The 12489-nt window shown below is 43.9% G+C and overlaps 3 protein-coding genes across 3 annotated transcripts in view; 2 read left to right on the forward strand and 1 right to left on the reverse strand.

Moving 5' to 3' along the window:
* Window positions 1–12489, forward strand: part of LOC117269471 (LIM homeobox transcription factor 1-beta-like) — a 202208-nt gene that overhangs the window by 180114 nt on the left and 9605 nt on the right. The gene's annotated exons all lie outside the window — the stretch shown is intronic.
* LOC144458806 (P2X purinoceptor 7-like) lies at window positions 2945–4370 on the forward strand. Its single transcript, XM_078162378.1, has 4 exons — window positions 2945–3066; window positions 3588–3657; window positions 3750–3904; window positions 4204–4370. The coding sequence occupies exons 1-4, from the start codon at window positions 2945–2947 to the stop codon at window positions 4364–4366; spliced, it is 510 nt and encodes a 169-aa protein (XP_078018504.1). The 3' UTR covers window positions 4367–4370.
* Window positions 4875–6381, reverse strand: LOC144458783 (uncharacterized; the record flags this gene model as incomplete). The annotated part of the gene is made up of 6 exons (XM_078162333.1): window positions 6216–6381; window positions 6016–6092; window positions 5714–5899; window positions 5287–5530; window positions 5014–5185; window positions 4875–4929 (listed from the first exon to the last, which is right to left on the reverse strand). Coding segments are annotated over exons 1-6 (900 nt in total), but the record flags the coding sequence as incomplete, so codon positions are not given.

The raw sequence follows: 12489 nt of genomic DNA on the forward strand, positions 1-12489 counted from the left end.
CTTGATGCAGTCCAACTTCCACCTTAAACTCCTCTGTCACACCTACAGCACACCTCACCACTGTCCGACAGCTCTCATACATGTCCTGCACCACTCTAACATATTTCTCTGCCACTCCAGACTTCCTCATACAATACCACATCTCCTCTCACGGCACCCTGTCATATGCTTTCTCTAGATCTATAAAGACACAATGCAGTTCCCTCTGAGCTTCTCTGCACTTCTCCATCAGTATCCTCAAAGCAAATACTGCATTCTGTAGTACTTTTTCTTGGCATGAAACCATACTGCTGCTCACAGATGCTCACTTCTGCTCTAGGTCTAGCTTTCACTACTCTTTCCCATAGCTTCATTGTATGGCTCATCTTTTTTATCCCTCTGTAGTTGCCACAACTCTGCACGTCTCCCTTGTTCTTAAAGATCAGCACCAGCACACTTCTTCTCCATTCCTCAGGACTCCTCTCACTCTCTAAGACTTAGTCAAAACCTAGTCAAAAACTCTACTGCCACCTCTCCTAGGCACTTCCATAGCTCCAGAGGTATATCATCAGGACCAACTGCCAATGCCCTCCTCACTTCATCCTTACTAATCTTTGCTACTTCCTGCTCCACAAGGTCACCTCTTCTACTCTTTGTTATCTCTCATTTTCCTCATTCATCAACTCTTCAAGTTCAAATTAACGCAAGAAATTTGTGTTCTAGATAAAGGATCAGCGCTCAGTAAATAACCTCCTAAGCCCTATGATAATATATTATGGCAAGGCTTAACTATACAGACCAATGAGCAGTGATAACTAACACGTCTTTGGGGTCATCGGGTGGGAACCTCCTTTCACCAGTGTTTCGTCTAGTTGGTCCCACGACACCTCCAGGAAGCTAGACAGTGATCTCTGGCATCCCAGAGACACTCCCCTAATGCCAGGTCTCACTGCTCCCTGCACCAACCCAACAACCTCCTTCACCTTATGTAACCTTAACGGAGTACAGGGGCTTCAATAAAGGGGACACAACAGCCAGTGTGGGTCATGCCATAACAGGCCATTTATTTTACAATTTACTAAAACTTTAAGAACACAGGCAAGAAAGAACAAGAGGACAGACAGTCATACTACGACTGGGAAACCAACCACTCACTGCTAGGGCACTAGGAGTATACTACTTATTCAAAAGAAATATTATAAACCTAAACACACTTCAAATAAAACACCACACTAATGTGCAACCACAAACCATATCACCATCTAGAGTGAGTGAACTCCCAGCACCCCAACCACACCTGTGAATGGAGGACCCCACCAGCCACAGCACTAGAAACACAAGTAGACAGAAGATTAAAACTCTAAAACTAGACAAAGTCAAACCTACACTAAACAATAAAAACAATAAAATCAATAAGGTATGTATGTTGCACTTGATCTCATTTGTATGAACAGAAAATAAAATCAGTGATAAAATGTAACCTTGAGGAACTCCAGTATTTAGCACCAGGCTGTCAGACATGAAATTATTTACCTTGACTTTTTGAGGTCGGTTATATAAAAATTCTTTTATCCAGAGGATAATGGCAGAGTTTACTTGCAGATTAAAAAGATGTGATTATAAAATGTCGGTATTTACAGTTTTAAATGCAGAGGAAAAGTCCATGAAAAGAATCCGTGCACAAGCTTTTGGTTTATCCAGATGTTAAGTCACTGCTTGTATTCGAGTCAAGCTGGCATCCTCCACCCCACGCCTGGCTCTATAAGCAAACTGCAGTGGCTCTAGTTGTTCACAGAGTTCAGTTTTTAGATGGTTACATATGACTCTCTCCATGCATTTACTGAGAATGGATGTTAGAGCAACAGGTCGGAAGTCCTGCAGTTCTTTGGCTCCAGTTTCTTTTGGAATAGGGATTATTGTGGATGTTTTCCAAATTGTTGGAACCAAACCTGTGTCCATGAGCAGCTGTAAAAGTCTGGTCATTACGTTTCCTAGCTGTTCAGCACAGTTTTTCAGAATTCTCCCTTCCAGTCCATCAGGTCCTTTAGCTTTGTGTGGGTTCACCTTTTTAAGAGCGGCCACCACCTCAGCTGTTGTTATCTGGAAAGATTTATTTTCATTCATAATAACAGGGGATTGTACAGTTGCATGTTGCTGCCGGTTAAAATGGCCAAAAAAGGAGTTGAGTTCATTTGCAAATTTGATAGGGTCATTATGTTGTATGCTTTGTTTTTCCTGTGTTCTGCCCATCATCAAGTTGAGGCCTTTCCATGCCTCTCTTACATCACCACCAGACAACTTCACCTCCACCTTTCTTTTGTACTCACGTTTCCCATCTCTTATCTTGCATCGTAATTCCTCATTCATGGAATTAAGTTCATTCTGATTTCCCTGTAAAAAGGCATATTTCTTTTGGATCAGAGCTCGTTTGAGATCTTTTGTGATCCATGGTTTGTTATTTGAATATACCCTTACAGTTTTTATTGGAATGACAGATTCTGTGCAAAACTGCAGATATGAGGTAAGTGAGTCAGTGAGAAGGTCCATATTGTTATCACATCCTTCAAAGAAAACATCCCAGTCTGTAACTTCCATGCATCCTCGCAGTTGTTCTACTGCTTCATTGGTCCACATGGGGATGGTTTTAGTCACTATGGGATGAGATTTAAAGGTGACATATTATGCTCATTTCTGCTTCCTGACAAGGTTCCCTGATGTCTAAATGGTACGTTAGTAACATGCTTTGGTCGAAAAAGCTGAAGGATTGAGCACAGCAGGGTTCTTGAAATACCAGTTTCACAGCCCTGCTCCAGATGGCCGGTTTCAGTGCCTTTCCCTTTAAATGCTAATGAGCTACTGCGTGCGCTGTCCAGAGACGGTATTTGCGCCGCCCACCTTTTCCTGCCTGTGGAAGACGTGAGGCCGGCACCGTGTGACCATGGCAACGGCTGAGTTTGTGGAAGAAATGGCTGCCGGACAACAGACTGCGGTGCAACCGTACATGTTCGAGCCGGAGTCCGACCCTGAACAACAAGACGCTCCAGAAGAAAGTCAGCAGCCAAGAATGAACATGGATGTTTCTCAGTGGTTAGTAGTTAAGTTTGTTACCTCGACATTACTTTTATGTTACTGCATAGACTAACGAAAGTTTTACTGGCTTAGTGGCCGTCTTCCCATGTTGTTACAGATCACAACCCCCTTCTCCTGCCTAGAGTGTTTACATCATAAATCTTCGCCAAACCTCGGCTGGCGTTTACTGCTGTTCACTTGTAGTAACGCGGATGCAATTGAGCACTCGCCCATACTAGAGAAAAGCATAACCCCATATTATTTATTTATTTTAATTTACCTTTATGTAGCCAGGTAAGTCTGTTGAGAACCTGCTCTTATTTGCAGTGACGACCTGTAAATAGCTACTGCCACAATTTTCAACAACTGAAGTTTTCAATGAGCCAGTTGCCTCCCATCACCTCTTTACCAGCAGTATTGTTTTTGAACCGGTTCCAACAGTTTATGAACTTTAAATAAATATTACAAAAGAAGCAACGCGTCGTGATTGATTAGTTATGTAGTTTCCAATGAATAACACAAATTCTGTTTAAAAACAGGAGTTCCTGTGGCAATTGTGAACAAATGCCTACAGAGCCCGAGAATATCTGCTGTATGGAAATACCACAAGTAAGTGTGAACACTGGGCAAACATGGTTGTCATTTTACAGTCTCTCTTTTCTGTTATCCATTGTCACTCACTTACCTTTCATAATTTCTAGGTTACACGAAGACTACAGCAGCTTCCTGAGCCACCATCATGCATGGTGGACCATCCTGGCCTAGAACCTGTCTGCCTGAATGTATTTTCACTGCAGAATGCACTTAACATTTATCGGGCAGACTATGGACCTTTACGTCTGAGGGGAATAGTGCAGTAAGCTTTTAGTCCTATAAATACTATTAATTTATTGCAAAAGTGTTATGATGAAAAGTACATAACTGTTTTCCCTATCTTACATTGCTTATAGTTTATCTTTACTATTTTTTACTTGGTAACATGGTAACACAACTACATATCAAACAATGAAAACACACAGAACAGTTAGTAAAGATGTTTTATTGCAAGAAACATTTGTAAACATACAAAATAAATATCTGAAGTGGAACAGTTGAACTTGCCAGTTGCCATGGATGTGAACATTCAGTGCTGACTTTCTATTGAATTGTGTCCAGCCAATATAGATACCTAGCCTACAGAAGCTTTGTAAGCTGGTGCTGGGGCTTTCTGGGGCGGAGAGTGAGAGTTGTGCTGCCTGCCTGCGTGGTGCTGAGGATTCGTGCAGAGTTCCCTGACGCAGAAGGACAGTACGTTGGGTTCAGACCTGTCCTTGGTTGAACCTTGACACGTAACTGGCTATAACGTCCAGCTTGTCGGGTCTTTCATACTGAGCAGAGAGGTCTTCAGGGATTGTAAGTTTCAGCACCTCGTTCACATATGGGGCAGGGTCCTGGAAAACCTTCTCGAAGATCAGGTCCAACAGTGCATCAACGTAGTCTGCAGTGCAATAAACAAAAATGAATGTTTACAAGAAAATTGCACTAGAACCAAAAAGCCTTGTGCTGCAGTGTTGTAAAGTGTCTCTTCTTATTTCTCCTAATTTATACATTCTCCTTATTATTTATTTTGAAAACCATCTAAAAAGAATTCAGATTTTATTTGTTTGTGTTTATTTTCAACCTTTTGTGTTATGCCTGTGTGTTCATGTTTATTTTAATTTGTTGGGTTCAAATAAAAGATTTTAAAACTTACGGAATGTTGGCTCTGCTTTCACAGGCTTTGCGGTGCATTCTCCATGTTTAGATTTGGGGAAGTTGACTCTGTACAGCAGCTCTCCACATGTAGAGGTTGCCTGTGGTCGGCCAGTATTTTCATTGTAATGCAGGGCAGCCAGGTAGAGTCTTGGGTGTCAAAATAGTACTTTAAAAATCATAGCAAGCACACTAAACTATAATGAACTAAACAGATAGTGATGTTTTATTCACCTGCATAACATTCCAAGGTAGGGGAAGACAACATTCTTGGGTGCAAACCGCAGAATGACGCTGTGAAATGCCTCCAGCGATGAGGTCTGATAGTGAGGGCTGAGCTTTTCCACATCTTTCAGAATTCTCTTATTAGTCAATGCCTTTTCTAGCCTGCAGAAAGCTGGTGTTCCTGAAAAAACAAAACAAAACACATGAATTCAAATGGTTTAAACATCTTTTAGATATATAAAAAAAAACACATTTTACACACAATTTTGTGTGTCTATCTACCTGCTGTCAACCATTTGCTCTTGTCTCTCGAGGTGCGCTGCGGATGCAAGCACTGGGGGAAAGCAGGATCTTGATGTGTGTGGATGTCTTGGACATGGTTAAGAATGGAGGTCCACTTAGCCACTCTCTCTGGCCCTGACGTAGAGGAGGCTGCTGTCCAGTACACATGGTTCTTTATGCTGCGAAGCCACTTCTTCAGCTTCGCGCAATCTTTGTTCTGGGCTATCTTGACCAGTTTTTTGGACAGTCGTAATAAAACAATATTTCAGTCACGTTCAGATAAACAGTATATGTTGAAAACAAAATACCTAACCCTAACCCATGTAACACATTAGTAATTATGATACTAGGAAAATATAGTGTGTAGACCTGTGAGCAAGGGCATTTTATCCTGATTTTCATCCTCTAACACACAAACACAGTAACGAATACCTTTTTCCATGTGCCAGACATCGTAGTACTGTGTCACTTTGGCCTCCCTCAGGAACTTCTGGATCTGAGGGTGACGGTCTGTGACAATGCTGTCCAATGCAACACCACGTGCCTCCAAAAGAGCAAGGCTCCTCTTCAGACCTTCTTTCTCCATGTGATAACTTCCACCAACTTCGTTGCTCTGATCAGAAAAACACAAAAACAGAACATAAAATTCTATTAAACAAAATGATTTTTAAAAGCACTCGTTAAACACAGATTAGTTAACTTGAATACAGATCACACCTTTGAACTCACCTGAACCAGCTGTATGTCAATAATAGTGTTGCTCCTCAGGTCCATCATTGAGTAACTGCCAAACTTGGCAGAGTGCCCTTCAAAAATAAATGCATCATTTCACAAAAATTACATTTTACATATCACTTTGTTGTACTTCATAGTAACCACTTTTCTAAACAAAAAAAATTGAGTAAAATGTATCAGAGAATCTTGTATACCTGGTGAGTCAGCCCTTAGGTCGCCACCTAAGATAACACTCTCCTGCTGACTAAGCTGCTCCATCATGGTGTCCTGCACAGTCTTCCACGTATGTATGATGGCAGGCTCTATGTACGTCCGTGCATGACAGCGAAAAGTGTCATACTGAAAGATCTTCAGCTGCATTGCCCGGAAGATCTGAGGACAGACAGACAAGATGTGTCATAAGTACTGCTCTATACAACATTTAGCAATATGATATGCAAAACTAATAAAATTACATAGTGAAGTCTTAATCCATTACCTTTTCAAGTTTGAAGAAAGATGCACCTGTGGTGTATACTGCAGCTGAAAGCTGGAGGTTTCCTGCAGGTGTGCTTCCCAGAATTGGCTGGCTGTTCCATTTTCTGAAGAACTGACAATGTGGGCATGTCTGTTCTACAGAGAGGAACGTGCCTATCCTTCTTGTCTGCACGTCTGAAACACGCTGACAGACAGGGCACACCTCAAACAGCTCCATCAGACACTTTTCATAGACAATATATGTTGGTGTCTTATGAACAGGGCAGGAAGGCTCCAGTCTAGTAGAAAAACAAAAATTGCAAAGATAAATTAGTAACTCCCATACTACTTGAGACAAATAATGTAAAAAAAAAGAAAAAAAAAAGTACGCACGTCACATCTGCTGACTCAGACAAAACTGTGACAGAGTCCTCAAGATCATACGAAGAATCCTTGGGGTCGGGAATGTCCATGGATGAACTGCCCTCCAATGGATTCTCCTCTTCCTCCTCCTCCAGTTCCAAGCGAGCCCTTTTGCGTGGTCTCTTTATTGGGGTTGATGATAAGAATGGTTGAGAAGTTGAGAAGGCAATGGTTGAGGTGCCAACTTCAACATCAGCACAGGACACTGATTTCTGTGTGCCTTTGATAGATGAAAACAGAATTTTCATTAGCCAATCCATATTCATAACAGAGTAAAACAAAAATTACATATTAGAGTAACATAGTGACTAACATTACATCATATGCTTTTGTTCAACAAACCTGTGCTTCTGAAGTGAGGCTGGAGAGTTCTCATGGAAAGCTGTGTGCCAACTGTGCATGTCACTGGTTGGTCTGTCTGGCAGGCAACATGATGCACCACAGGCTGCTGTACAGATGTGCTTGGCTAAACACAAAAGGAAATAATATGTTATGTGTCTGTTTTCTCATGTTACATGAAACAAAGCTATGTAGACAGAAATGATGATTAAAAAATCAATTTGATAAGGCAAAATCTGGCAAATCATAATCCGAGCAAACCCATGCAAATCCCTCATTTCACATTAGATTTAGTAAGTGAGCAATACACATTTGCAAAGCAACTTTTCTGTGTCCGTGCCTGCATATAACTAACGTTAATCGTAGCACAACACAGCAGACATGTGGCAGGTAACCCCTGTCTCCGGCTCCAAAACAATGTAGTGATTGCTTTACTGCAGATGACGTTTTGGTACTCTCAGATCGGGTCTCTCATGCCAGCAGCTAACACTACACACGTAGTTACATGCATACCAACACAAAGGAAGTCGTTCGACTGCCAAGGTGCTCCTGGGCATCTAACACACTGTCCTTTAGCACAACATGCTAATTAATTAACGTAGCTCACTGGCCGTGAATAACAGACCATTTCATACAGTCTGCTCGGCCGTGAGCATGTGGAGGAGACGGTCTCCCACGCGTGATCACGTCGGAACAGCAGCAGTAACAACTGAGAAGTTGCTAGCTAGCGCCAGCTAGCATGTTCACGGCCGAGCAGTGGTTCACCGGCCGGTTAGAAGCCATCAAATTTCAATATCCTAATTCATTTTAAGAGTGCTGATATGACAAATTAACATTTGACAACATTAACATTACCGTGAATCCTATGGCCAGTAAACCCAACGTTGTAACGTTAGTTCAGCCTCATATTTACATCGACGGTTAGCGTTAGCTCATGTGCTAAATGGCCAAAGTAACACAAACTACACTGTTTTTTTAATACTTACAGTTCCTTCATCTGTGGCGTCGCCACGGACAGTGGGTGTGGATCCATCTTTTAGGAACAATCTCGTTGCCAGTCCAGCCTTATACTGACCCTCATTGCTGAAACAGTCCGGCGTGAAGTGATTGGCACAGACAAAAACGCTTTTGCTCACTGAAGCTGGGACGTTTCCCTGAAAAATAAAATTTAGCCACTTCGCTCTGATATCCTCTTTGGCAGGGAGGCAATGTAGGGAAACATGAGTATCCGTGCATCCGACGACAGAGCAGGAGTGCTTGGCTTTCGGGTTGTACATGGTAGCGGTCAGGCTGTCATGGCGGATCCTCGTTCAGGTAGCCGGCGTAATATGGGAGGAGATACCCAGCGTGAGGGTGGGAGTATTCATATCACTCAGATTTCACCTGGACTGTTACGTAACAGTGCGGGTGAAATCTAAATGGCTCTTCTAGAGACACATTTCCTGACTCAGCAAGTTTACAAAACATTGACTTAGTGGTCGAAAATCATTCTTAAGGGGTGGGGAGGCACTCCGGATATGCAAATATACATACTAAAGCAACGAAAAAGTGAGTTTTGCATAATATGTCCCCTTTAAGTCTTTGCCTGTATCTTGGTAGTAGATGGATTACATTATGGTCAGAGCGACCTAGTGGTGGATGGCATTTTGTGACGTAGGCATCAGGTATGTTCCCAAAACTAAACTAAAATAAACTGCAGTCAGCGCTACGCCTGGAAACAAACAAAGCACTGTTGATTTAGTTTGCAGGAAACATTACAATGTTTAAATGCTGCATGTTTTACATACCTTTGTAAAGATAGTCAACTTTTCAGTCTTTTCTTCCTACAAACAAGTTATGGCATATCCACTATTATAATCATTAAAATACAAATACCTCGGGGTGCATGCACCCCTACAGTACCCTAACAATTAAAATGCTAACATGAATATAAAAACAATGCTACAGACCCCAAAAGTCCAGCTTACCAGAGTCACAGGGAATCTAAAACAGTCAAAGCCACATGGAGTGCACACAAAGGACCTTGCCTGAGGAGAGTGAAGCCTGTAGTCACACCTGCAGTCTCACCTGCTGCCAATCAGCCCCTCCTCCAGTTCCTGTCTCACCTGATTGGTCTCTGGCCTCTGCAGAGTCCTAGTGACCTACTGCTACACTTACACTACACATGGCTTTCTCAGCCCAAACAGCACTGCCACCTTCAACAAACCCAGGCTCCGTTTATGCGAGCTCCAGGTAGTGACCGTGCCGATACTACCTTTCCTAGCACATTCATCATACCCTATTTCACACGCTACATATCATAACTCCAATATAAGCTAAAGTTAAAGGAGATAGAAAAGATTAACTCACAGAATCAGCAAACACACTCACCTTGCAGCATGGTCCCAAACAAAAGGGATTCAAATAGGCCACTCCCACACTTAAATAACCTTCCTCTTCCTGGATTTTCTTCTGAGAGGACTAATTGGTGGATCTCTCCACCTGATCTCAAGGAGTTATGTCAAAGTACTCGTTCCATCTTCCCATCACACTTGTGGCATCTGTCAGTACATTCCCATCTCTATCCTTAATCACCCTAACCTGCTGCATGTCCTTCCCATCTCTATCTCTCTCTGCCTCACCAACCTGTATAAATCAGTCTCTCCCTCCTTACTGTCCAAGGTATCATACAAGTTGTCGTACGCCCTTTGTTTGCCTTTGCCACCCCTACATTCACCTTACGCTGAACCTTCCTGTACTCCTGTCTACTCTCTTCACTCCTCTCAGTGTCCCACTTCTTCTTAGCTAACCTCTTTCTCTGTATACATTCCTGCACTTCCTCATTCCACCACCAGGTCTGCTTATCTCCTTTCCTTCCAGATGACACACCAAGCACTCCATTTGGGAGCACCTCCTGGCCACCCACAGTCTGTCTCAACTCCTCCCTGAAAACCACACAACACTCTTCCTTTTTCAGCTTCCACCACTTCATCCTCTGATCTGCCTTTGTCCTCTTCATCTTCCTCACCACCAGAGTCATCCTACACACCACCATCCTACGCTGTCTGGCTACACTCTCACCTACCATGACTTTGCAGTCACTGATCTCCTTCAGATTACATTGTCTACACAAGATCCGGGGAGGGGAGGACGCTGGCGTTGTTTGTTTGCTGCTTCTCCACCCACGATTTTTGATTGCTCCTATAGTTTTCTGTGCTATTTTTGCGCAATTGTGACATTTTTACAAGCCTTGTGATCTATTTTTCTGGACTTCGGATCCTTTTTTCTACCAGTGGTGTAGCTAGGTAGCTAGGCACCTACCTGCTACAGACGATTTCCAGCTGTCAACCTTGTCCCACATGGAAAAGGGCTCTCTGGATCCAACCATCGTATCGCCTTGACGACAACTTTCCTCGTTTCCACCACCTATCCAGTACTTGGTGCTAACACTATCTGGCTAGCAGTTAGCGAGGCTAGGCAGCATTCCTCCTTGGTCAGCATGGTGTTCAGCTATTCCAGCTTGCAACTCCGCCTACTAAACCCTGCAACCACTCCTGGACTTAACATCCCCATCATCAACGAACTTAGACTTCTTCGCTGCCCTCGTTACATTCACAGAGGCTCTGGTCGAAAATTCATCTTCCATAACCAGCCAAGCTGCTCTGCTACAAACATCCCATCTCTCTGGTCAACCGTCGCACGTCTGATGCATTATCAGAGCACCGTCACTCCAGCTACCATCAACACGGGAAACACAGCAAGATCTCTGCACTCCAGCATGGGAAACACCGCGAGATCCCTGCGCTCTCGGCTGGATGGATCTCGTGGAGTGGATTCCAGTCTGCACGGAGTGGATTTCAATGTTTTGCGACCTGTACAGAGACTCAGCCCACAGTCATTGGTCAAATTCGAACTTTTCAACACTCAATCCATCAACAATAATTCCACCCTGACTGAAGAACACATCAGGGAAAAAGGACTTGACTTCATGTGTTTGACAGAAACCTGGCACCAGCCAGAGGTTTACTCTGCCCTCAATGAAGCCTGTACAGCTACTTGGAGGCAGCTCGCAGCACTGGCCGCGGTGGTGGCCTAGCTGTCATCCATCGACAGGACCTGGAGTTGTCCCCCATCTCGCTGCCTACAACATCCTCCTGCGAGTGTCTTGCATTTAAATGTAAGCCCCCCTTTCCCATGACTGTTCTCCTCATCTACCGGCCACCAAAACCAAACTCTGCTTTCATCCTGGAAATGTCTGATCTCCTCATAACACTCTGTACTACCTCCGCCAATATCATAATCCTGGGAGATATAAATATTCATGTCGACACCCCCTCATGCCAGTCCGCTGCCGATTTCCTTCAGCTGCTGGACTCCCTCAACCTACAACATGTTGATGTCCCCACACATTCCAGGGGTTGATAACATTCGCTCACACCTCTCCACCACTGCTGTCCTGCCCCCCCCCCCCCCCCCCCCCCCCCAACTGCCGACTGACCGTTTGAGATTTTCCAGCCCCTCTGCACCTTCTCTGATGTCACACAGGAAGAGGTGGAGGACGTCATCAGAAAAATGAAACCATAACCACAACTTCAGGATCACCTCAAACACAATAACCTTTTTGAGAAGTTTCAGTCTGGTTTCTGCCCTGGCCATAGCACAGAAACAGCCTTGGTCAGCAGACACCGGTTCCTCATCTCTACTCATCCTCCTGGACCTAACAGCTGCTTTTGATACAGTTGACCACAACATCCTCCTCCACCGCCTGCAATACACCATTGGACTCTCAGAAAATGAACACAACTGGTTCTCCTCATATCTGACCGACAGAACCGAGCACGTTGCCCTGGGCAAAGCTATATCACTCACCCACAACGTCACCTGTGGTGTCCCTCAGGGCTCAGTGCTGGGCCCCACCCTCTTCTCCCTCTACCTGCTCCCCCTGGGCAATGTCATCAGCAAGCATGGGATATCCTACCATTGCTATGCTGATGACACACAGTTCTACCTCAGGACAACCCCCACTTCTTCTGCTCCCCTGCCAACATCCACATTGACCACCTGCCTGGAGGAGATAGAGGCATGAATGAAGCTCAACTTCCTACAGCTAAACAGTTCCAAAATGGAAGTCATCCTAGTCGGCACACCACATCAGCTCCGCTCTTCCACCATTAGCAGTATCACTTTCTCTGGCCAAAACATCCCCTTTTCCACATCTGTCACCAACCTGGGTGTTAAAATGGACTCACAACTCACCTTTGACACCCACAT

The sequence above is a fragment of the Epinephelus lanceolatus genome, chromosome 19 (genome assembly GCF_041903045.1).
Source record: "Epinephelus lanceolatus isolate andai-2023 chromosome 19, ASM4190304v1, whole genome shotgun sequence".
Taxonomy (NCBI): Eukaryota; Metazoa; Chordata; class Actinopteri; order Perciformes; family Serranidae; genus Epinephelus; species Epinephelus lanceolatus.